Source organism: Nanorana parkeri, unplaced genomic scaffold (assembly GCF_000935625.1).
Source record: "Nanorana parkeri isolate BGI_ZX_2015 unplaced genomic scaffold, ASM93562v1 scaffold1928, whole genome shotgun sequence".
In the NCBI taxonomy this organism is placed as follows: Eukaryota; Metazoa; Chordata; class Amphibia; order Anura; family Dicroglossidae; genus Nanorana; species Nanorana parkeri.
In genome coordinates this window covers 147,416-173,645 of record NW_017308196.1, presented here as the reverse complement: position 1 = coordinate 173,645, position 26,230 = coordinate 147,416, and the positions used below count along the sequence as shown (strand labels likewise).

At 40.0% G+C, this 26,230-nt stretch overlaps 2 protein-coding genes across 2 annotated transcripts in view; one reads left to right on the top strand and one right to left on the bottom strand.

Moving 5' to 3' along the window:
• PAX9 (paired box 9) overlaps nt 1–4,281 on the top strand; it is a 53,678-nt gene extending 49,397 nt beyond the window's left edge. The window contains exons 5-6 of the mRNA XM_018572079.1: nt 685–774; nt 4,154–4,281. Of these exons, the coding sequence (XP_018427581.1) occupies nt 685–774; nt 4,154–4,281 (218 nt within the window). The remainder of the gene's footprint in view (nt 1–684; nt 775–4,153) is intronic.
• Nucleotides 4,282–17,346: 13,065 nt separating this feature from the next.
• Nucleotides 17,347–26,230, bottom strand: part of SLC25A21 (solute carrier family 25 member 21) — a 151,491-nt gene continuing 142,607 nt past the window's right edge. Inside the window, exons 8-9 of the mRNA XM_018572080.1 lie at nt 25,306–25,358; nt 17,347–17,482 (exon numbers count right to left, since the gene is read on the bottom strand). Of these exons, the coding sequence (XP_018427582.1) occupies nt 17,421–17,482; nt 25,306–25,358 (115 nt within the window). The 3' untranslated portion in view covers nt 17,347–17,420. The remainder of the gene's footprint in view (nt 17,483–25,305; nt 25,359–26,230) is intronic.

Genomic DNA, 26,230 nt, shown 5'->3' with positions numbered 1-26,230 from the left:
GCAAGCGGGTGCTCGAAATGGCTGCAAATGGCGCCACCACATGTAGATAGTTGATAAATGTCACCAGCACACCAAACGATGATAACAGCAATTAAGAGTTCATTTATTGACAAATGCTTTCTCTCATTAGCTATACTGAGCTTTGGGTCACGGAAGGAGGTTAGTAAATGTCCTCCCGTGAGAAAAAAACCCTTACCCCATAGTTCTCTTTTAATTTATCCAGTCACGTGAAAAGAAAATGAATGTATACTTAATTCATCTATACCTGAATGGGTATTCAAAGTGAACAGGAATTAACTTTTCACATGATTGGAAATTAAAGTGAATATTCACACAATTTATTGTGTCATTTTAAATTTGTATTTTTACCTTTATTTTTCACTGTCTGTTGTTTGCTTTATGTGCAAAAAAATTTAAAATAATGAAGAGTGAGGGGTAATTTTTTTAGCACAATAACAAGCAAGAGATAGTTGAAAAGAGTTTCCATATCCCTTGGAAACCATTTAACGTGCATTAAACCTTTTCAAGCAACCAAAACCACCATAATTGCACATTCCCCATTGACACAAGTGCAAACTACATACTGTGCATTGCTTCATTATTTCATTATGTGACTTATTACTTTTCTGTAAACAGGAAATATGGTTTTATTTTACAGTCTAATGTTTTGCTTTATTTTTATAGCAGAAGAAACTAAAATAAGCATCCAGACCCGCAAATCACCACAATCCTACCACACGTCCCAGCGCCACGGAACTCTTGCTCACATGCAAAGTGCGTATAAAGCATGAACATATTCTGCACACTGACATACAAATGTCATACATTCCTATGTCTATCATACATCTGGAGCTCTGCCAAAGATACGCCAATCACATAGATCTCTATGTGAACACCTGACCACTTCAATGGTACATCCAGCTGCCTCTCCATGACTTGGATGTGGGGTCAGCATGAAAGACACACACCTGGCGGACATACTGTGAAAGAATCATCTCCAGATTCATTGATCCACATCTCTGCACCTTCTAATGGAATTTAAAACATGCCACTTTCCAACTGAACTAAAAAACAATAACTTTTAGCTACCCAATCATCAGAGATCATGTGCCTTGATGAAACATGCGGATTGTAGCTTTTTAAAATGAAGATGCTTACACAATGAAAAAGAAGATCCAGCCACAAAACCTGAACTTAATGTGAAGAGGAAATGAAGGGACATTGGATTTGTACCTCATGCTATATAGAACTATGCAGAACTTCAGCAGCTAATATGAGGACTTGGGTTTTAAACCCGAACTAGACAAAGGATTAAGGTCGCTCAAAGTGATCAAGCCAGATAAGATCTGGAGGACTTGTTCAACCAATTCAAGATTCAGGCTCTTTACCTTTATAACAGGCCTTGGTCAATGTCTATCATTTTTGATAGTTGATATACGTAACGCAACAGGAAGCGTGATAATATCTTATGTCCATATTGTAATGGTTTTAAATATTATGGTCCGGTTTAAATAGGTGGGAGGGTAGGGGTAATTTTTTTTGGTCTTTTTGAATTTACGGTTTAGATTGCTGTGTACATAATTTTAAGTAAACCTGGTACCTGTTCAAGCCTAAGGGCATTACCATTTTTTAATACTAGTTTAATATACTTAATGCCAGCCACAGATATGTTGAATATGGGCTCTAGTTGACCTCACTCTTTGATGTGGTTGTCCAGTCTCAGCCTAGGTAAATGGGTTTTGTGGGGTTCAGTATGGTGCCTTACTCACACAGAATTTCTTTATTTTTAACATCTCTTTATGTGACAAGGAGCAATTTCAGTGATGGGAAGCACTCATTATTTGTGCCTAGGAAGCTTCTTTACAGCCTGATCCTCTCCTGGTTGCTACATGCAACGCTTGAGTTGGATGCATCACTTATAAAAATTGGCCCCTGTATGGTCACACTTTGTACGGTTGGATGATGAACAACCTGTAAACAGGTATTGCCATCAGACAACTGTGTTTTGTTTAAAGAATGAGTTAAAAAATCTGATATTAATAGTATATGCCATTTAATCCCAACAGACTGGATTTTGTCTGGAAAGCAATGTTGTGGGCTACCTAGTGGTTTAGCACAACCAGAGATGGTTTTCCGACAAACGTATCCAAACAAAATCGCAGTCTCACTTTCCAGTTACTGGGATGTATGCACTTAGTGATCATTAAATCCATTATTAAATAAGGTTCAAATTACCTGTTGAACTAACAAACATTTCATCAGCTTGAACCAGTATGCTTTGGACAAGAATGAGTGGGAAGTTTTTAGATTGCTAAGACAGTGTACAAACTGGAAATTGTGCCTTATGTTTTTATAACCCATGTAAGTCCAGGCTGCTCTTTTTAAAATTTACCCCCAAAGAAAAAATGTATTACTGTGCATTATATGTTTTCTAATAGTAAATTATTGTACAATGCACTAGTCTTACAGGTTTGTCTGACCCTTAATGTCTCCATCATTCTGGGCTAATGTTGGGTGTATCAAGGGGTTCATGTGAAGCACTTAAAGCCATGGACTGTAAGCAGAGGTCTTGTACAAATCAGAATGTGTTTGTTATATTCTTTAGGTCAAAAAACCCTTATAGGTCAAGGGCAGTTAATGTTGGATTGGGTCTATTAAGCCTCAACTGACTATGGGCATAGAGCCTCTATAATATGCTACTATGTCTTGGAGTTACTTGCTGCATCAGCTTAACAATGCATTAAATGGACAATCCATGATGAAGTTTATGCCAGTGCCACTTTGCTGTTTATGTATGTGCCTAATCATGTGAAGCAATAAAGTGGAGGACATCTTGTCTTACTTGTGTGTGATTGAATTGGCGGGAACATAATCTCACAGCAAACCAGCAAACAATGATTATACAGTAATATTATACAGAAAAGTAACTCTGAGTGCTAGATACCCAATGTGGTCCCTTGCCAGCTAAGTTGGCATATTGTTCAGTGTTTGAGATGATTTATAGATACAATTTGGTGTCTCCAGAAACAGAATAACAGGGACTGTAACTTAAATGAGAGGGAATCGGTTGCTCAAGATTGAAAGGCTTCAGTTCAAGGAAATACCCATTCAGCAGGGATAAAGAAAGAAAAACCAAGAAAATTCTTGACATAATAGCTGTTTCTACTAAAAAATAAAAGCTAGCTAAACTATTAAAAACACAATATTATGCAGTTGTGCATGCTTTTAGAAATAGTTTAAAGAGAAATTCCAGCTTTTGAAAAAAAATAAATGCATACATCTGCATAAAAGATACAGTAAACATGTGCATTCATAATTTTTTTGCATAGAAGCCTGTAAGGCATTGCAACTTTGATCAGTAGATTGTGGATGCAGACTCTTCTTCCTCTCCATGTCTGTACCGAGGTATTGACGCTCAGTAGCATGAATGGGAGGAAGTGTCAATGGACTACAAGTAAGGTGGTGTCACCACACTTGTATTTTATTGAGAACTATAAGTCTCTCTGCTGTAGTGGCTGATGGGATTTGTAATTTCTCTATTCACAGATTCTGTTAAAGGATTTGCCTACACAGCCGCACTGAATTAAAAATTGTATACAAGTTTGCCGGGAGACGAAACCCACCATTCAAGTAAGTTGGGGTGCAGGAAAGGGGTGGGGAGTTTGCGATCTGACCATGTTTCATGTTACACCCTAAATATGGGTATATACAACATGAAACATGGTCAAAAAGATAAACTTAGCGTGTAAAAGAAAACTATGGCCAAGCCTTTACTAATCTACTCCTGTGACCCCAAACTCAGCAAATAGCGAGCTACTGCCCACTTATATGCTGACAGCATAGAGCCGCACTGCAGCCAGGAAAGTTCCCCACAATATTGTCCGGATCCACCCAGCTACCTTATTGACAACTGGCTCTGTCTCCTTAGAACCAGCTATCTCGAGAGCCAACTCTCTGGAGTTCAGCTTTATGGTAAGTGATTTGTCAGAATCCTCCAATAGAACCTTGTTCAAAGACACATTTTTGATGTCTAAAATCTTGACAATCTCAACTCTCTTCTAAAATGAAATCTCTTTTACATCTGATTCTGATAGTCCAAGAACAAGTGCTTTTCCTGCATCTTAATGGATACTCTTTGTCACGCTTGCTGTAGGTGCAACGGAGTGGATCGCAACTGCGGAGGGAAATAATCTGGTGTATATAGACGGCTTCTCAGGCTTGAGTCTCAGGCGTCACTCCCGTCTTGGCGGGGAGTTTGAGACTCTAGCATCACAGCCGTGAGTAACAAAAATATTGAGGCAGCGCTATTTACTTCATAGCAGACTTCTCATAGTAACAACTAAAGTCAAGGATGAACTTGTTAACGTTTGCAAGGAGTGGTGTCCACAGTTATATGGGTTAGCAAGCAGTTATTCCCCGGAGCATAGATGCAGGTGAAGTAACACAGCCTTTGGCACATATATGCGGAAGAGCTGGCAGTCAATATAATGCTCCAACTGGAGCTATACTTGCGGTTGGAGTTGTTGTGGAGCAGCTCTGTTGCAGATCCTAAGGCTGAGGGAGAGGTGGTCCGTCACAGGCAGTGTTGGGGGCCAGGCAGGCTTGGTTCAGGAGGCAGCAGGCATTCTGACTCCAATTGTGGAACGCCATGCTGCCTCAGCTGGGGCTTTAAATAGCCCGAGGATGTGGGAGGAGCTGCCGTCCGGAACGAACAGCTTCCGCGTTCCACCGTGGAACGCAGGCCGCTTGCCTCACAATCAGGAAGTCAAGCGGCTTCCGCGTTCCACCGTGGAACGCAGAGCGGCCGTCACAGTAGATGACTAGAGCAGCCTTGTCCCGACGGGACTCGTCACACTCTTACAATAGTTTTACGATGACGCATTTTGCAGATCACTTGCATTTCCATCACTTGCTGCTGTGTGTGTTTACTGTGGCCAAGGTGCCAATAATGCAACCTGCTCCATTACTCGGAGAGCTTAAAAAGGAACTTTACCCATAACTTTGAAATTACAACAAATACACCTTTAGAAATGTTTAGTAATGACAATCTACAAACAGACACGTGAGTAGGACATGTGACCTTGCACATCAACTCGGGGGAGGAAAATGCCTTTCCCTGAGATCTCGTGAGATTATGGACGATATTTCCCAGCAATGCCCAAGAAAACCAGGAAGTAGAAAAACAATAATTGTAAGTAAAAGAAAAATATGTTACTTTAACTAATGAATGTAAGATGATCAACAGGCAGAGCTGCATGCTGAGGTGATGTTTAGAGAAAGGGGGTAAAGGTCTGCTTTAAAGCTGCATTTTAGGTGCATGTGTTTATACGGTTCTAGGCATGTTTAAATTTGTGTTACCTTTAACCCCTATGCAATGTGCATTTTTCTGGAAGTTACACCTAGCAGGATTTTTTTAAGGTCTGTGCTAAAACGATGAAGTGTGAATAAAGTGAACCTGTTTTTCCTTTCCTATGCAGGGTGCAGTAACAAATTCACATAATGTGTACAGTATGTAAAGCCCAAGCTTTCTTTTTTTAGTTTCGGATAGAGTAGGAAATGGGTAGAACACCTGTCAGCTTTTTATCTCGCTGTCTATGTATTGTCAGGGAGATTACTCTTCACTTCTTGTTACAGTGACACATCAGGAAGTAAGTGAACATGTCTCCAAAGCAAGGGTGAGTCCCCCTTGGACAGTTGTCTTCACTGAAGTAAGATCTCCTCTCACCTCATGTTCCTGTGACACCGCCAACCTCTATCACTTTCTGCACCAGTGACAATAGTAACCTTGGCCATATAAAAGAGTGAATCTTCCCTGCAGAACAGAAATAAAACCCGACAGTATTTTTCACATTTTCTCATTCTATCTATAACAAAGAAACTTTTTGGTTGTAACGTACACTTTAACACCCCCCTCCTCCTCCAGTAGCACATACTCACCTTCCTTTTACAACCTGTTTGCCTGCCTGAAGCAAATAAACATGCAGAGGCGTGTTCAGTTGCTCAGCCGCTGTGAGTTTTGAGTTAGCAAACTGCCACTGAATGCTGTGCTGCAAGTCAGTGCTCAGCACTGCTAACTTAGCACTCGTAGTGGAAGTGAATGTGGATGAAGGCTGCTGAGTGTGAAGGAGAAGGTGGGGCAGAGCACCAGCTGCCATTTTAACTTTGGGCACACCTGGCAGCACTGGAGAAAGGTGCCTAAACCCCAATGGAGGAAATCAGTTCAGGTTGTGGGAACCTACAATTTAATGTTTTGGTGCTTATTTATTATTTAATGGTATTTATTAGTCAAAAATATTATCCTCCGCCATTTTGCTTAGCACTGTGCAGCCAAAGTGTTCAGCGAAGCTGCTGCAGCGAACTGAAGTGCCGCAGAACAACTACTCAGCACTTGGCTAAGGAACTTAACACGCCTCAGTACTTTCAGGTATGATGAAGCATGTGACTTATTCTCCATCCTCCCATGTGACAGCAATGGTGATTAGTGATTGGCCCATTGTTGTCTCCTGGGGGCGGGGAGAGACCTCAGCCCTGTGTAAGCTCCAACTTGTAAGCTTATATATGGCTTTCTTTCTTTACCTCAGGCAGATCAAAAGGGATAGCAAAGGGCAAACATGTACTGCCAGAGAGAGGGGTAGTTAAAGTATAGGCAAACCTAATCACTAAAGTATCATGTACATTGTAAAATGTTCAGGTAATATTTTTCAATATTCTTTTTAATTCTAGAGATTTAATGAAAATCATACCTAGTGATCCTGCCATGGGGGTCCTTGTTCAGGTACTTCCAGTTATAGGGCGAGAACACTCTGCATCTATCTCCCAATAGTGCATCTGATTGTCACCCTATCAATTGGGCTTCCCATCGAGAGTACAAGTGGCCTTCTAAGCACACTTAATTCAGCCATAGTCCACAATTGCCACCATCAGGAAAACACATTCTGAGAAATGCCAAGCAGCCATCACTGGAATGTAAGTAGATGGGAAATGTATGCAGGAGATCACCAGAAATGAGATGCAGCAAATGATGAAAAATATGAAAACAGTTGTTTATGACACATTGCAAACAGGGCAAAATGAATGTTATTCAGTAAGGGTTTAAGTGAAACTAGAGATAGAGAGAAAATCAGGATGAACCCCCCCCAACAAGTCATTGCATATGGGGTTCAACAACAAAATAATAAAAGAACAATAAAGTACACATCAAGTCATAACCTTTTCTATGTAAAGAGTGTGGGGAAAGGTTAGACTTTCTGCAATGTTATTATTGAAGTCCGTGTTCCCAGGTTCAACAGTGACATGATGCTTGAGCCCTGCTTGGGAATATTTCTCCAAGTTCCTGTCTCTCTGACATCCATCAGGACAGGAAGTGAGGTGAAAATATTTTCAACCAGAGCCCAAGCAGTAATAACAGCCTGACAGGGGCTCTAAATGGTACTTAAGGTAGTACTTGAGCTAATCTTATACACATAACAGGGTATGGGTATTATTAAGGAAATAAAGACTATATAAGAAAGTTAAAACTGAACAGCAGACACAAAAAAATTATTTAAATATATTCCTCAATAGCCACAAAGGCTATTCAACCACTTTATGAGCACTAAATGCCTTTACAAACCAGTTATTTCCTGGTAAAAGTAGAATTAACATAATAACTGTACTGCACATAGCCTGTGCAGAGAACAGAGCAGTGGGAGGGGCACCCTACACCATGTTGAGGGCATATGGCCTGGTATGGTGCAGGAGGGGCATGCTCGTTCCCCCCCACCCCCTTTCCTGTCTTGCAAGTCTTCTGCTTGGATCAAGGGTCTGTTAAGAGATTTTAGGGGGGACTTCAAAATCAATTAGTTGGCCAATTATTTTTTTGATTAATTGGATGAAAAAATTTAATAAATACCGTCCTTAATTTAAAATGAAATACACAAATGCAGTGTAACAAACATAAAGTTTACTTCAGAATAAAACTGCAAGCACAATTTTTTTTCGATCGCACTGCACTGGAGAGCACAGCATTGCGGCACCATGTGTTCCTTTGCGGGCGACTACACTGTGGGTGGTAGGCCCGTTTCAGGTGCCATTGAAAGGAATGGCACTGCAATGCACCTCCCGCGGCAGAATTTGTCAGGCTGAAACAGAAAATGACATTTTTTTCCCACCTTTTATATAATTTTTTAAAAATAATTGTATTGTAAGCACATGGCGTTTGAATAGCTACACCCAGGGAATGACAGCTGTCAGCGTCAAGATTCCACAGACGGCAGCTGAATGTAAATACAGCAGGTAGTGGGCTGGTGCAATAGCCAGCCTGCTATTGGCTATTTCAAATTGCAATAGCAGGCTGGCTGTTGAACCCGCTCACTGCTTGCTGTGCCCTCCTCTCAGCATGGAGCAGAGAGCTAAGGGATCCAACCAACTAATCGATAATGAGAATTGTTGACAACTATTCTCATTATCGATTATTATCAATTAATCGATTAGTTGGTTGCAGCCCTAGCTGCAACAAATGCTTTTTTTGTATTGATCTAACACATCTGAAATTAACGAAAACTTCGGACTCTGACAAATCCGAATACCGAAACGAATTGACTTTCAGACCCAAGCACGAAATAACGAACAATCTGAAATGAAACAAATTTTTTGCCGGCGCACATGTCTAAACACTTCATATGCTGTTTAAGGCTCTTATATAGATAGAAATATACAATAGATGGTATTGGTAATATATGTTACTATATATAGATTTTGCATATGTACCTCAAGAGAGTTTAAATACATATGTGGTATAGTATAGTATAATATACGATGTGTTAATAAAACCTTTGCATAAATGCAACTCTTTTGTGAAAAAAAGTACTGTTTATGGACATATGGGAGGATTAAGAACAAGAGCTCCTACTCTCCAGCATGCCAAAGCTGTCCATGCAGGGGCAGAAACAGACACAGCACACCTTCCACTGGCTTTGCTCTAAACCATTACAGGCAATAACAGACTAATTTTCATTTATCCAGTGAGATGTAAACTATAATAGATAGCATTTGATTGGCACTTTGTTGTATAAAGTGTAGTTCTATCTACATACACGATGTGTGCAAAAGAGCAGTATCATGTCAGCAATTATCTTTCGTAGCTGGCTACATAACATTGCTTCTCAGTTTCTGGGCTCAGTTAAGTAAATGGTTACAGCCACACAAAGATGTCTGTCATCTTCCAGAGGGTCTGGACAGAACAGGAAAGCTGAGATGGCAGATTAAATGCAATATAGACAAATGCAAGGTCATTTGGGGATATAAAACAAACATGTTACACACTCACTCATTGGTATTAGATTAGTGAATTTATTACTGAGGATGGATGTGGGCGTGCTTGTTGACTGAAGGCTCAGTAATAACGCTCAGTGTCAATTTGTACCAACAAAGAACACACTATCATGTATTCAAAAGAAGTATTGATGCAGGAGAAGAGTCTTACTATGGCCCACAAATAAAACTGGCCTAAAGTCCATCAGAGAATGAGAATCTGGAGAGCATTTGGATTTGAAATAGATAGGATATGTCCGACCCTTTATTGACATTTCAGTTCTGGGTGGATGCAGTGGTGTATTTAGGAAACCTGCTGCCCTAGGCAGGACAGCGACGACGCCCCCCCCTGGACTAAAATTTCGTGGACTGGCCGACAGCACCAAGGGGGCTGACATCATGAGATGCCGCCTCACCATAAGCAAACAACAATCCCCCTTCTCCTGGCTGACATCATGAGCCGCCGCCGCCATCACCAAACAACACCACAACTCCCCCCGACGATCACACACAGGAGCAGTCAAACCAGCGCCCTCCGCTGTATGGTTACCACCGGGAGCCGCAGTCCGCGCAAGAAGCCGTCCACGTTCCCGGCCCGCAACCCGCCGTACGCGTCACCGCCGCTACGATGTCCTAAGGTTCTCTCCCCTTCTCTCAATCTTCTCTCCCCGCAGCAATTGCCGCCCTCTGGGAATCTGCCAGAACGCCTTGTTTGCCTCGCGGCAGATAAGCCCCTGGGTGGATGTCAGCAGTTTGAATCATCCAATGCCATCATATAACTTGGTGAATCCAGCACAGAACAACCTTACCAGTTTCCATCCATCCATGGACCATTAAAAGTAAATGTAGCGCATGCACTAATACAATGGTAGTCTCAAGTTTCAGGCAGAGGGTTAGGCTGGCACACTCAGAGGAAAGGAAGCAGAGTTTTCTTTCCTCCAAACATGCAAATGCTATTGGTCACGCATATTATAATCTGACAATTTGTGTGCATACAATGTACAAACGCCTTGTAGTGGGTTCTGCACATTGGAGCTAAGAGCAAGCATGCAAATTACTATCTAGGTGGTGCTCATCAGTGTATGTCAGGGGAGAGAAAGATCTGGGGGTCCTTATAAATCATAGACTCAACAATAGCATGCAATGTCAAGCAGCTGCTAGCAAAGTGAGCAGAATACTATCCTGCATTAAAAGAGGGATTCTTACAAGAGTTAAAAACATAATCCTACCACTTTATAAATCACTGGTTCGGCTGCACCTTGAGTATGTGGTTAGTTTTGGTCAATAATCCTCAGGAAGGATGTCCTTGAACTTCAGAGAGTTTAGAGAAGGGCAATAAAATTAATAAAGGGGGTGGAGAGCCTGAGTTATAAAGATTGCCTCCAGAAATGAAACTTGTTCTCCTTACAGAAGAGGCACTTAAAAGGGGATTTAATTGCAATTTTCAAATTCATAAATGGGCACCACAGTATTTAGAATAAACTGTTCAGACAAAGAACTCTAAAGATGACATAAGGACACAACATGTGGTTGGAGGATGGGCAGTTTAATCAGAAAGGGTTATTTTTTTACTGTAAATGCCGTAAAAATTTGGAATTCCCTACTGCAGATGATGGTATTAACTGAAAGCATTGATACATTCAGAAAAGAAACATTTGGACAAGGTTTTTTAGTTAACAGAATATACAAGAATATTGTACATGTACACACACACATGCACACGTTGAACTGGATGGACCTGTGCTTTTGGTCAACCTTACCAAAAGCGTAACTATGTTACTATGTAGTGTGAGGGTCTGCTATATAGCCATTCAATCAGCATGACACTCACACTATATAAACTATATGGCCAAACATTTGTAAACATCAAACCACCTATATGGGCAAACATTGTGGACATTCCTCCAAATTATCGAGTGCAAGTGTTCTTAGTGAAGAGTAGACATTTTAGACAACTGTACCTTGTGGCAACATTTTGGAGAAGGCACTTTTTTTTGTGTCCAGCATAACTGTGCCCCTAAGCACAGAGCCAGCTTCATGAAGACAAGGTTTGGTGATGATGTTGTGGTGGAGGAACCCAAATGCCCTGCACACAGCCCTGACCTCAGCCCTACTGAACACCCTTGGGATGGATTAGAACGCCAACTGCAAGTCGGGTCTTCTCATCAGTACTTGACCAAAATGCTCTTTTAGCTCAATAGACACAAATTCCCACAGACATACTCCAAAATATGTTAGAAAGCCTTCCCAGAACAGTGAAGATAGCCACAAGGGAGGGCAACTCCACATTAAAAACCACTTTTTTATGGGATGTCCAATGCATGATGTGTTTGAGCAGTAAAAGTGAAAACTAAACAAATCAGGATACAAATCAGAAAAAAAAACAAGCCTGACACCATTTCTGATGTCTGCACCTTTTTAACGGTCAGTGGGTTCCACATCAAAATGCAGGAAGCACACAAAACAATTTGCGGGTTAGTGTACATTGGACTCAAATGCAGCATGCTCACAGGCAGCTCAGGGAAAATGACTTGTATTTGAGATGCTTTTATGTTGTTTGTGAAGCATTCACACTGAATGCTAAAGAGAACAAAATCATTCAAATGCAGCTGGGCAAAATGCACTAATCTTACCAAAGCACAAACCAATACAAAACTTGGCCAAAATGTTTCACAAATGCACACAAAGTGCATCTGTTACTCAATGGGATTAAATACTGAATTGTTATGAAAATTACAAAACAGAGTTCGGCAGTCTGGAAAATGTAAAGTATAGCACAGTATACACAGTGCAGCAGTTTGTGGTACCAGTGTCGGTCAATGGAGAAGTGAGCAGTTACATTGCTAATGTCCAGAGAAGAAGTGTGCTGGTACAGTGGTGTGCAACTGAGAATTGTAACATAATATGAACCAATGCAAAGCCTGGCCAAACAGCTTCACAAATTCATATATATAAAAAACAAAAAACAAACACCCAGGTATGCAAGCCCTTACTCTGATGTCGGAATTGTGTGGTGAAATTTGCTAAGGTAAAGTAATAATAAAGCTTGCAGGATTGTCACAGTTTCCTAACCCTCTCCCCCTTAGCTAACTTAATTTGTAATAGCTGTATGTAACAGGATGTTGAGCAATAGAATTTTCAAACGTTATACAGTGATTATTGATTAATTAGTCCCAGCCAGGTACCTTGTACTTTGACCTGCTACTATTCCAAATCCGACTACAGACCATCTCACATACTTACAGTAATTTATAGAGTGGCAACATCATTTCCCTTCCCATTTATAATACTAGAAAGAGTGGGATGCATCTATGCAGCACACAGAGATCAGGCAGAGTTAATGCACATGATAGGAGAGGAGTTATCACATATAGAGGTAACTGCAGTGCCATACATCACATTGCAGTCATTATACAATAATTAACATTAGCTTTTTGACTAGAGATCCTTTTCATGCATATCAATTTAATTCTAGCCTTGACATTTACAAAGAACCTTTAACATCCCTTTTAAAAAGATCAACACACTGTATGAAATATTTAAGGTATAAAAATATTTTTTCTCCTTGGTTACATTACAGTATTGTTATGTGTTACATGCTATCACAAGCTGCTGTTTAATAAGCACTGGTTTCTTATACCTGATTGTACTCAAATCATGCTTTCCCTATGGCATTTTCCTTTTTTTTAAAGATGGGATCATACGGGCATCAAAAACATGGAGGTATAAGCAATACATTTCTTGTTCCCATGACACAAGTTTCCTTTGTGAATCACAAAGACAAATCCTCCATTCTTTTATTCACCTTATGCTCAGCAGAGATAGAACATTTTTGAAAAAATAAATGAATAATTAAGTCATTATAAATGTTGGCAATATCATTACGTTGTAATTTACAATAGGCACTGCATGTTGGTGATCATAGCAAACCTCCCAATAGCTTATATTTTTGGACCTCAAATGAGCTAATTCTTATACAAAGTTGGCATATTATGTTGTTCATATACTGTATGATCAAAAGGTAGAAAGAGCTTTGGTGGAAAGGAAATTAGGCCTAACGTGCACTGCTTTTTAACTGGGGAAAGGTTGGGAAGAATATTTTAACGCTTTGCCAGTTGACTTTATATCAGACATATCAAAATAGTTTTTTCGGGACCCCTTGCAGCACTCTCACACCTTTTTTGTGGTCCTCAATTGTTTTAGAATTTCAGTTAAAAGCCCTCCAGGTGATAAAAGTAATTATAGTAGTTGTGTAGTTGAATACTTTAGGAAATGTTTATTGACCTCTTTTTTCTCTCCAATTCTTACAAAAATGCTAATTACCAAAACGCTATCATCTTTTTTGAAATTAAGTAGGTATGGCCCTCAGAATACAAATTGTGGTCCCTCGAAGATTTAATCCAGTCAATGCAGCCCACTGTTTCATTTGAGTTTCATATGCTTATTCTATATATGATGCCACTAGGTCTCCAACAGCATGTGATTTTTTTCCCCACTAATCATGGCTTCCTGAGGTCCGTGCAAGTCTCATTCAATTCAATGTGTTGCAAAGTTGAAAGCAGTGGGAAAGCAGTTGATATTTCATGTAGAAGAGATGTTAAGCTGGCCACACATACTATAATTGTCAGGTGCATTTTAATGTTTCATTCTGTCTGGTGTGTAGAAGAATTACATTTATCTCCTTGGTGGACACAACTGTGTGGGACAGTAGCAAGGATATGCATTCCTGCATATGCTGCAATGAGCTGCGGCGCTGACCTGCATTTCTTGCACCTTATAGCCTACTTTATCATAGAGGCATATTGAAGGCGTTATATATACAGGATTTGATTTGTTGTATTAATTTATATAGCGGAAACAAAATGTAATACTACCTTATACAGAGAATAAAACATTAACATGAATCCATATTGGCAAAACCTCCATTCTAATGCCCATATTGCAGTCATGCACAAACCCTACAGCCTATTTAGGTGGGATCCAGTTTACGTCCAACTCTAGCCAAAATATTTTGTCTAGTTTTGGATAGAATATGTAATGATTAGGACTTCTTTTGAGATCTCATTGCTGTCTATATCAATGTTGGAAAGATTCAATTTATGTTCTGTACCAGTAACATTGTCCAACAACCATATGCACAGGATGTCACTAGGGTAGGAAATGAGGGAATATCTTCTCAGTAGGGACATAAATGGACACCTCACAGAGGTTCTAATCCATGACAATCTCCACACTCTAATGAGTGACAGCAGAACAGGAAGTGAGGGCAAATCTCCCAAAATGGGACAAAGACAGCAAAAATATCAATACAGGGGTTCTAGTACGTTGCCAATCTATCCATTCTAACACTTTCTTAAAATGGTGGTAGTTACAATTTTCTATGTCACACGATAGTAGCACAAAAGTTTATCAAACCCAAATTCTCAGTAAAAAATAAATTCAATTAAGTTTAAGTTCACGCAAACATAATGTTTTTGGTAACATTTTAAAGATGAGGTCGTGTTGAGAAAATAAATACCAAATATATAAAGCTTCAAAACTGCATGTGACCGTGAAACAGTGACAAGCTTTGTAACTTAAATTGTCCATTAGCGACGCTTTAAAAGCCTTTACAGGTCACTAGTTTAGAGTTAACCATAAACAATGGCTGTAAATAATTGTTCTTGCTAGTCATTGTCATTTAATACATAGACGCACCCAATGCATGCATTTACATTTGTTAGTACGTATATGTGGTGCAGCAGACTTTAAACATATTTATGGGGGTTTTTATTTATTTTTTTTAACTTACATTTTTAACTTAACTTTATTACTATCACAAAGGGGCCTGAAAAGTTTCCTATGTGATAGCACATTGGAGGTGACAGGTTCTCTTTAAGATCGTTGTAAAGAGATGTCACCAGCACTCCAATATGACAAACACGTCAAAGTTTGGTGAATCTTCGTTTTTATTTTTAGAAGTCACTCAAAGTAGAATCAAGGTAGGTTCTCTTTAAGGCCTGAATTAAACCTATGCAAACACAATAAAATGTCCTAATAAATTCACTCACAATATGCATCTATGCACAGGTGTCAATGTAAGCCAAGGCACAGTTAACAAGATGCATCAAATCACCTGTGTGCAGGGTCCCTTAGATTTTAGATGGTCAAACTGACCAGTTTTATCAGTAATTTTATAGAGTGCGGATTTATTTAATTAAAACAAATTAAAATAGGTTGCTTATAGTGAAAATGACTATTACACAACAGGTGGCACATTTTACAAAGCATTTGAACAAAAATCTTATCATCCGATGTAGTCAGCTTTAATAGCAGTGGATTGGAATCTGAAATAAAAAAAAAAAGCTTCATATCTATGTAGCTTAATATCTATGCAATATCTAGTACACTTTCAGGTTGGGCAACCACGCTTCAAACCTCCCAGCAGGGCATAACGCCAACAGTTAGCTGTTATTAAAGGAGAACTATGGGGAAAAGTCTTAACCCCCTAGTTCTCCTTTAATAACAGCTAACTGTTGGCGTTATGCCGGTTTGTGTTCGCTCACCTCCCGATCTACGGAGCCGACCTGTGACAGTTTCATTGTCACAGGTCGGCTAGAACTATGAGGCGAGCGAAAAGCACTCACCTCATAGTTCTCCTTTAAGCAACTTGATGGCACTAACGACCCATTTGCACTGTTTCTAAGCTACATTTTGCTTCCAGTTTTAAGCATATTGTTTCCAGTTTGCATGAGTTTTGCTTCCGGCTGGCTTCAGGTTTGCATGCATTTTGCATGCTGGGATATTGAAAATAAGGGCTATGCCTATTGGGAAACCAAAGGGAAAAAGCTGCAGGCTGCTAAATCCCAACCCACATAAATACTTTGAAGGTAACTATAACTGTAAACACAACAAATTGAAGACAAGCTGCAACAGTGGAAATTGATATTATTCAAAGCACATTTTTACTGTTTAAGTGACACTAAACTCAGGAGTTGAATCTTAAAAATGCATTCAAGTACCTTAACTGTTAACACAAATGTACCTTTTTTGTGTATCAATCTGCTGTAGATCCTCAAATCATCTGTGAATTTGTGCAAACAGTGTCCTTCCTTCTGGAGGGTGACTACTTTTGTTTCCCGTGGTCCCTGTGTGTAGCAAAGTATCCACGGCTCCAGGCTCACTCCCGTGATAGACTATAATGTCACATTTAGTTTACTAATATGTATCAAGATTGTAGTCTATCGTGGGAGTGAGCTTGGAGCGGTGGCTAACTTACAAAACACACGGTGAACATAGGGAACAAAGGTAGTCGCCCTCCAAAAGGAAGCAGAGTGTCAGCATGAATCCAGACATGATTTGAAGATCTACACAGCTGAGTTATACACAAATAAACAGTGCTGTTAACAGTTCAGATAGAATGCATTTATAAGATTTAACTCCTGAGTTTAGTGTCACTTTAAGGTTTTAGAGCCCAAGGGGATATGAACCCCCTCCATCCTCTGAGGTTAGCCCAGGAAAAGAAGAAACAGCACTTAAAGGGTGTGTTACATGACAATTTAATCCTCACATGCACGAGGTGGTGATAGGGCCTCTTGGGGGTATTTGGAATGGTGTGTTTATTTACTCACGGCAATAAAGGGATGCTTGAAGCAATTTAGCATTCAGGGAAAAGTGACATGTTCCCTTGGTAGGACACTACCTCCCACCCTGCTACAAACTTTCCTCATACACCACCACCACCACCATGTTCTCATCCAGAAACACTGAATCTAACTCCTTTGTAAGCTTCTTTGTAAGCTCTGCAGTGCTTGGGCCTACTTACTCAGGCCTAAGCACTGCATTCTGGGAGGGAGAGGAAAATGTGAAATGCTCCCCAGGTTTACAATATTTATGAGGGTTCTGGAAGACAAATAGATCGGCCAGGAAGGTAAGTATCAGTGGGTAGGGAAGGAGGAAAAAGTTTATTAAGGGAACCTGTCACTTTGCGGTAAATTAACAAAATGAAAGGTTCTCTTTAAAATATGCAATCTGTCTTTAGGATGACAAGTGCAGAATCTGATGCGTAAATTCAATTCAAGTTCCCATCAGCTGTGAGGATGATCTTCATGTCTTTGTACAGGGACAGGAAGATGTGGCTTCTCTCCGGGTCACCAGTGTTTCTGCAGCCAGGCATAGGAGTATTCATACACCAACAACATCACCGCACCTCCTGCAAACACAAAAGCACAGCACGGAAGTGAGTTTTGCTGTGGTTGGGAATTGCTCACTGCTTACATTAGGCGGGGAATGCAGGTGAGGAACAAAATACAGGTGGGCACATACCAGACAAGAGGCCATAGGGGCAGGTTAATATCACTGTGTACAGGAAAAATACAATGTACAACGGAGACCACGGTTATCCACTGTCCCTCTCATTGCTGTAACTTATGTTTTATCCTTCAATGCAGTACATAGAGACCATCTATAAACCAATTATTCATTTAAAAATGTACTAAAAAGGATGTGCGAGAACTTCCATTTAATTTATATCCAGACAGGAAGACCCTCATACAGCAAAGTTCTTGGTACTTTTTGCTGATCTAAAAGATAAAATCTAAGACGAGTCTAAAGCTGTAGTATGAGGGTCTACTTATGTATATCTGTAGTATGAGGGCACACTAGATTGGATATACAGTTGTGTGAAAAAGTGTTGGCCCCTTCCTGATTTTTCATTGTTTTGCACGTTTGTCACACTTTAATGTTTCAGATCATCAAACAAATTTAAATATTAGTCAAAGATAACACAAGTAAACACAACATGCAGTTTTTAAAGGAAGGTTTTTATTATTAAGGGAAAACAAAATCCAAACCCACATGGCCCTGTGTGAAAAAGTGTTTGCCCCCTAAACCTAATAACTGGTTGGGCCACCCTTAGCAGCAAGAACTGCAATCAAGTGTTTGTGATAACTTGCAATGAGTCTGTTACAGCGCTGGGCTGGAATTTTGGTCCACTCATCTTTGCCCAACTGTTGTAATTCAGCCACATTGGAAGGTTTTCGAGCATGAACCGCCTTTTTAAGGTCATGCCACAGCATCTCAATAGGATTCAGGTCAGGACTTTGACTAGGCCACTCCAAAGTCTTCATTTTGTTTTTCTTCAGCCATTCAGAGGTGGACTTGCTGGTGTGTTTTGGATCATTGTCCTGCTGCAGAACCCAAGTTCGCTTCAGCTTGAGGTCATGAACAGATGGCCGCACATTATCCTTCAGGATTTTGTGGTAGACAGCAGAATTCATGGTTCCATTTATCACAGCAAGTCTTCCAGGTCCTGAAGCAGCAAAACAGCCCCAGACCATCACACTACCACCACCATATTTTACTGTTGGTATGATGTTCTTTTTCTGAAATGCGGTGTTACTCTTACGCCAGATGTAATGGGACACACACCTTCCAAAAAGTTCAACTTTTGTCTCGTCAGTCCACAGAGTATTTCCCCAAAAGTCTTGGGGATCATCAAGATGTTTTCTGGCATAACAGAGACAAGCTTTTGTGTTCTTTTTGCTCAGCAGCGGTTTTCGTCTTGGAACTCTGCCATGCAGGCCATTTTTGACCAGTCTCTTTCTTATGGTGGAGTCATGAACACTGACCTGAACTGAGGCAAGTGAGGCCTGCAGTTCTTTGGATGTCTGTTGTGAGTCTATTGTGACCTCTTGGATGAGTCGTCGCTGTGCTCTTGGGGTAATTTTGGTTGGTCGCCCACTCCTGGGAAGGTTCACCACTGTTCCATGTTTTCACCATTTGTGGCTAATGGCTCTCACTGTGGTTCGCTGGAGTCCCAAAGGTTTAGAAATGGCTTTATAACCTTTTCAAGACTGATAGATCTCAATTACATTCTTTCTAATTGGTTCCTGGATTTCTTTGGATCTCGGCATGATGTGTAGCTTTTGAGGATCTTTTGGTCTACTTCACTTTGCCAGGCAAGTCTTATTTAAGTGATTTCTTGATTGCGAACAGGTGTGGCAGTAATCAGGCCTGGGTGTGGCTAGAGAAATTGAACTCAGGTGTGATAAACCAGAGTTAAGTTATGTTTTAACAGGGGGGCAAACACTTTTTCACACAGGGCCATGTGGGTTTGGATTTTGTTTTCCCTTAATAATAAAAAACCTTCCTTTTAAAAACTGCATGTTGTGTTACTTGTGTTATCTTTGACTAATATTTAAATTTGTTTGATGATCTGAAACATTAAAGTGTGACAAACGTGCAAAACAATGAAAAATCAGGAAGGGGGCCAACACTTTTTCACACAACTATACATTGAATAGATTGTTCAGGTAGTTCCTTTTACTATATCATCTCTGCCAAATTTAAAGGAGATTCTATAGAGTGTGTACAATCAGACTGCAACATGTATAGGCAGCCTCTAGTGTATATCCACTTTTGCAGCCAAATTGGAATAACACCCATTTTATATTTGTTCCATGTTCTTATTCGCATAGCATAATTTAAAACAATATAATAGAAATTGCCGCCTGTAAAATACATGCTCTCTGTGCAGAGATTTGCTGTGAAATTCCAGGGGGCTGAGCAGGTTAATGTTAACATAACCCTGTCTGTAGTGTGCTGACAGATCTCATTCATTGTGAACTAGATATGAAAAATGTCTGTCCTAACAAACGGTTAAAGATCTAGAAGGCTTGTATGTTAAAAGGAGAACTATGAGGTGAGTGCTTTTCACTCACCTCATAGTTCTAGCCGACCTGTGACAATGAGACTGTCACAGGTCAGCTCAGTAGATCGGGAGGTGAGCGAACACATACCGGGTTCGCTCGCCTCTCGATCCTGTCACGGCTCTCTGCCGTGACAGGGGGAGGGGCTGGATTCCCCTCTCCCCGCTCCGATCTGCCAGCGCTGACTGGCGGAACGGACGGGGGAGGGGGCGGGTACAGCTGGCTCTGCCTCTAGATAGGCAGAGCCAGCTGTCACTCACGCAGCTGGGCGGATCCCGTCAGCTAAGTCGTGATCCGCTCCGGCTGCGGCGTCTCAGTATACCGCGAGCTGTAGCTCGCGGTATACTGAGCTTAGGGTAACGGGAGGACACTAGTTTGTGTCCTCCCGTTACCCTAAGGAGAACTATGGGGAAAAACACTGACCTCATAGTTCTCCTTTAATGAGAGCAAGCTCAGTCTGTCCTTAATCACCCTATAAGGACAGTCAGAGTTTCCTGTAATTTGGAAATTAAGAGAGAAGTGTGCAAAGGCTTGCTACACAGAGACATCTAAAAGGTAAGAAATATTTTTTTTAAAATGGTGTTTCGGTATGCTGTGTAAATAGGAAGACATAACAAACATATAGAGGGATTTTCACAAATTTGGCTGAAAAAGTGGAAATATGATTTAATGTTCCAGAGTGGTCATTCCATAATGCAATACATTTTAACACTCTGAGTCACATCATTTGTGATTATTTTTTAAATTAAGTTTAGTTGAAAAGTAAGAAGAAGGATATGGAAAATAGCCTCTAAAAAGTTTTCTTTATAGGTGCACTTTGGAATAAAATGAACATTAAAGTGGACCTTTACCCCCTTTGGCTAAAAATCATATCAGCATGCAGCTCTTAAATTAAATCATCTTAAATTCATTAGTTAAACAACACATCTTAATTTTTTTTACAATTTTTAGTTTTCTACTTCCTGGTTCTCTTTGACAAAAGTGATGTAATGTGCCCCTGGAGTGTTGCATCCTGGGAAGGTTACATCAGCAGTGCTTTGCTGTGAAATCGCATCTGAGATCTCAGGGAAAGGCATTTTCCTCTCCTGAGATGATGTGCATGGTCACATGTCCTAAACACATGTGCCAGAGTTCCAGGAAGTAAAGGGAGATGGATTCATCTGCCCTTAGTAAAAATGGCCACTGTGAGAAGAATGCAGAGGAAAAGAAAAATAAGGTATGCAAATAATAAAAAGCATGCAATTATCTATAAGTCTGTGTATGTAGATTGTCATAACTAAACATTTCTAAAGGTGTCTTTGTTGTTTTTTTGAAGATATGGGTAAAGTTCCTCTTTAAGCCTTGATATGCATACTGGGAGTATAGGCTACCTGCTGATTAGTGATGTTTTGCACCAGTGCAACCTGCTTCCTTTTTGTCTGTAATCTGGTGATCTTGGGTGATCCTGCAGGAGATGCAGGAACATTTGCCATGCTGCCCATTCACATACCGATAGCTTAGTGTGAAAATCCCAGAACTAAGGTGCTTTGCCACTAATCAGATTCAATCCCACCGTAGACATCGAACGTGATTTGTGGGAGATGAAGTTACACAACACAGACTTCAGGAAGTGCACTCCTACAACCCTGCTACTGATCCTGTACAAATCTGCGCATGCTTATTCTGCAGGGAATTACAAAGAAATCAGATGAAGGTGTATTTCAAACTTAAAAGAGAACTATGGGGTAAGTATTTTACTATGGGGTAAGTGTCACGGGAGGACACATACATAGACCCCCACGGGAGGATATATACATGGTTCTCTTTAAGGTCACGGGAGGACATATACTAACCTCCTCACGTGAGTGAAAGCTCAATACTGAGAGCGCCGCACCCGGGACGGATCCCAACAATACTGTCTGGATCCACCCAGCTGCGTGAGTGACAGCTGGCACTGCCTATCTAGAGGCAGAGCCAGCTGTGCCCGCCCTCGTTCATTCCTCCACTCAGGGCTGAAGGATCGGGGAGGGGGGAATCCATGCGAAGAGCGGTGACTTACAGTCAAAGCTCACTGCAGGGAGATGATCAGGAAGTTAGCGGATTGGTGCATGTTTCTTCTCACTTCCCAGTCAATAGAGCCGACCTGTGACAGCTTCTCTGTCACAGGTCGGCTCTAACTATGAGGATGAGTGGAAATCGTTCACCTCATAGTTTTTCTTTAAGGAAAATTGCTGTACTTGCTGGATGGCATCAGCACCTCACTGAATGCTTTCACTTGCTGCTTAAAGTTGCTCTTTATACTTTGTGAACATTTATTCTTTCTGTCGACACAGGAAGGCAATGCTAAATAGGAGCAGTGAAACAGATTGTGAGGCAAATTTATTACAAGGTCACAGCTGGAGTTATAATTTCCTCCATTATCTGCTCTAAAGTAGTACTGCAACAAAACACAAAGCTGATCACTTCTTACCTGAAGGTACCTGCACATACCTGCTAAAACTTTAAGGAGCCCACAGATATAACTGAATTCCAGGCTGTATTGACAGGCAAATACTACCAGCCCCTTCCTGCCTCCAGCACATTCCTATTGGCCAGTGAGGCATCCCATGATAGTGATAGGCCAATAAGAATGTGAGGCGATGGGACTCAGAAACAATGTTGGTGTTCTACCTCAAAAAACAATCCAGAAATGTGTCTATATCTGGTGTCATTTTGAAGCTGCTGGCATCTCTATGTTCCTACACTTTATACCTGCAGTAGTTTTTTTTTTTCCCTACGGAGTTGAGACTCTTTAAACAATAAAAGTTGTACGAATGTTTCCTTACATATTTTCCTTCAGTTATCTAATCATGTGAAAATCAAATGTACCTGTTTACCTATTTCATCTGCACATGACTGGATAAATGAAGTGGATATTCACATAATTTATAATAATAATCAATTAATAATAAATAATTAATTTCCTTTAGTAAATCAGCTAAAAAATGCTAAAGGCATGATAACAATGGCACTAAAAGCTAAAGGTAACAAAAGTGTCTGTTCCCCATATTACCCAACACGATTCCAGCTATAATTCTTGAGAATGAAACCTGAATAATGGGCAATATCATCCACCTTGTAACTGCCATGTTGATATGTGAAATTATAATCCGAGCATTTGGACAACATTGAACAGAAACTTGATGTTGATGTTAATGGGGTGACATAACTAAATGGTACATAATAGCAGGTTATCATGCCTGTAATAAGGAAACAATATGTAATCTGTACAACTGTTATTCTAACAAATTAAAGCAGCCCTATGCATAGTTTTGTATGCAAATGACCACATACAGGCAGCAGAAAACCGCTCTGGGCTATGTTTAAATGTTGATGATAGAGGACCTTTAATTCCTCCCATTTGTGTGCATTTTAGACGATTTCTTGAAACTGAGCCAAGAGCAATACCTAGAAAATAAAGTACTGAACTATATGAAACTAGACATGCCATCTTTGTGCTTTTAACATGTTTTTCAGGTTGTTTAATGAGACAGTTGAATTGTCTGTGGCGCATACTGTAGTGTCTCATGACAACCAACAGCAATTCATGAAAATTCACCTTCACCTTTATTTGGTGTTCAATGTACATGCACCTGCTACATTGCTGGCAAGCGTAAATGCCCCTATTACATTGGTGGTAAGTGAAAATGCCTTCTTTCAGAATAAATGTACCCCTTAACTGATTGGTCAGTGTAAATTCCCTCTTGCGTTGGTGATCAGTGTAAATAATTTGGTGGTCAATGTAAATGCCACCCTTAACTTTATGGTCATCAAAACTGATCTTTCTAACTTGGTGGCCAGATTATATACCCCTATTAAATCGTCTGTCAGTGTAAATGCCCCCTTTACATTGGTGGTCAGTGTAAATACCCTCATTACATTGATTGCCTGTGTACATACTGCCGTTACATTGGTGGTCAGTGTAAATGCCCCATCACATTTATTGTGAAAGTAAATTTTCCTCTTTACACAGGTGGTCTGCATAAATGCCCCCCATTACATTGGTAGTAAGTGTACATGCCTCTGCTAAGGGGCCAGTATAAATGTCCCTATCACATTGGTGGGCAGTGTAAATACCCCTATTACATTGGTTGTTAATGTAAATGCCCCCATTACATTGATGGTCAGCGTAAAAGCCACTTTACATCGGTGGACAGTTGAAATGTCTTCCTTATATTAGTGGTCAGAGGAGAAGGGCCACCTTCACATATGGGGTGCAAACAGGAGGTACTGGGGTAAGGTGTTATATTTTTATTTTGACCATGACTGATATTAGTATGGTTATTTTTAGACATTATTTCTATAGAACCACTTTATTCCACAGTGCTTTTTTAGGTTAGGGAATTTACAAATCAACATACAAGGCAATATACATAACATAATGTAATCGACAAAGAAATAAATGGTGGGAGCTCTCTGTCTGCCACACTCATATTCTAAAGATATAAGGGGGTGATATTTCACCATTAGGGTACATAATTCATCACCCATCACACAGTGACTTACTGTATGGACATTCTGGGTAGAGTCCATAGCAAAATCAGGCCCCCCCCCCTCCCCCCCATGCCCAACAATCCCATCATTTTACTTTTTAGCAGACAAACGGCTTGAGAAAGCAAGGACAGCTGAGAACTTGTTAGGTGTAGTTTTCATGTAGAACGCAGAGAATGTATGCAGAGAATGCATGTATGCTGCAGTTCGATAAACAGCACTTTGTAATGTTACATAGAAATATTATAATTTACCGGGAGTAGTGTATTATATTTATATAACCTCAGATGTCATTAGGTGGAGAGTGCGGAAAGAAATCTCAAAATTCTTTGACAGGCACCAGTTAGCTCTCATACCGGACAAGTTTGCGCAACCTTCATGTTTGTGCCAAAAATCAGTTTAAAATTCTTTGCTCTGACAGGGCAGGATGAGGGGGAAAATTAAAGGTTAAAAACAATGTACACAGGTGCCGAAAACATTTGGCCTCTTTTTCATCAACCTGGTGATAGTGTAAGCTCCTTTTAGTGATCACAATAAAGATTCTGTCAAATTTGCCATATTTGAAGTCATAAAACACATTCCTATGACTGGTAGTATACCAGAACAGATGGAAAAGTAAATGACTAAAGCTAAATGAAGCTATTAATCAGCTTGATACATAAACCGGTGGCTAATTGAGAATAATATCCTGTAGCTTTTGTACAAGATTGTAATTATAGTACTGTGAATAATGATAACACCTAATAAAGGTTTGATTACCGACTCTAGAATGACTTCATATACAATAGCTAACGAGGATAATTAGGACAGGAATTACCAGGTCCAAGCCGCATGATCTTAGGAAGAAGACCTTTGTAGAGAGTCAGGAACCTGGAAAGGAAGGAAAGGCAAGACAGGTGTTACACATTATAAATACACATGGATTTTATAATGCAATCAGCACTGTAAAATCAACAAAGAAAAGAAAGGTAACAATAGATAATGATCAAACAAGTAATAAAATTCCGTGTTGATCATTTGTATATAAACACGTGTGACCGGAGCAGTGTTGAGATGATAGAATACATTAAATCCTTCTGCTATCCTCGGGCATGCTTTGTGCCATAAAATATGTTCCACCCCTGGAATCTATTAGAATTATTCAATTAGGCAATAAACTTATTTTGATCTACAGCTCTTTGCAATAGGAGTAGAGAGGAACTCTGATTAACATTCCTGTTAAATCTGGTCTAGAGAACTTTTATATTTGTAATATACAAGTATATTTGTTTTTTTATTTGTATCTTTTTAAATCTGAACTCCAGACACAAAAACTTTAATTTGAATGTATTCCTCAAAAGCCACAGAGGATACAAATCCACTTTATGTGCACCAACCACCTTTGCAAACCAAGATATTACCATATAAAAGCATCAATGACGTCCTCACTGATCAGCACATAAATGAACAGAGCTGTGGGAGGGATCCAGCAAACTAGACCAACTTCAGGCTATTTTACATTGGTGATCAGTTTAAATGTCCTCTTTACATTGGTAATCAGTGTAAATGCCCTCTTTACATTGGTGGTCAGTGTATATGGTCCCTGTACATTGGTGGTCATTATAAAGGCCTTCTTTTTTGTAGTTGAGTTGACTGACATGTGGATTTCCTTAAAGCAGTGCTCCCCACAAAAAAAAATAAAAAAATGAATAGCTCAATAAAAGACTGAAAAAGCAGCTTCTGCAAGACTCACCTTGAGTTCA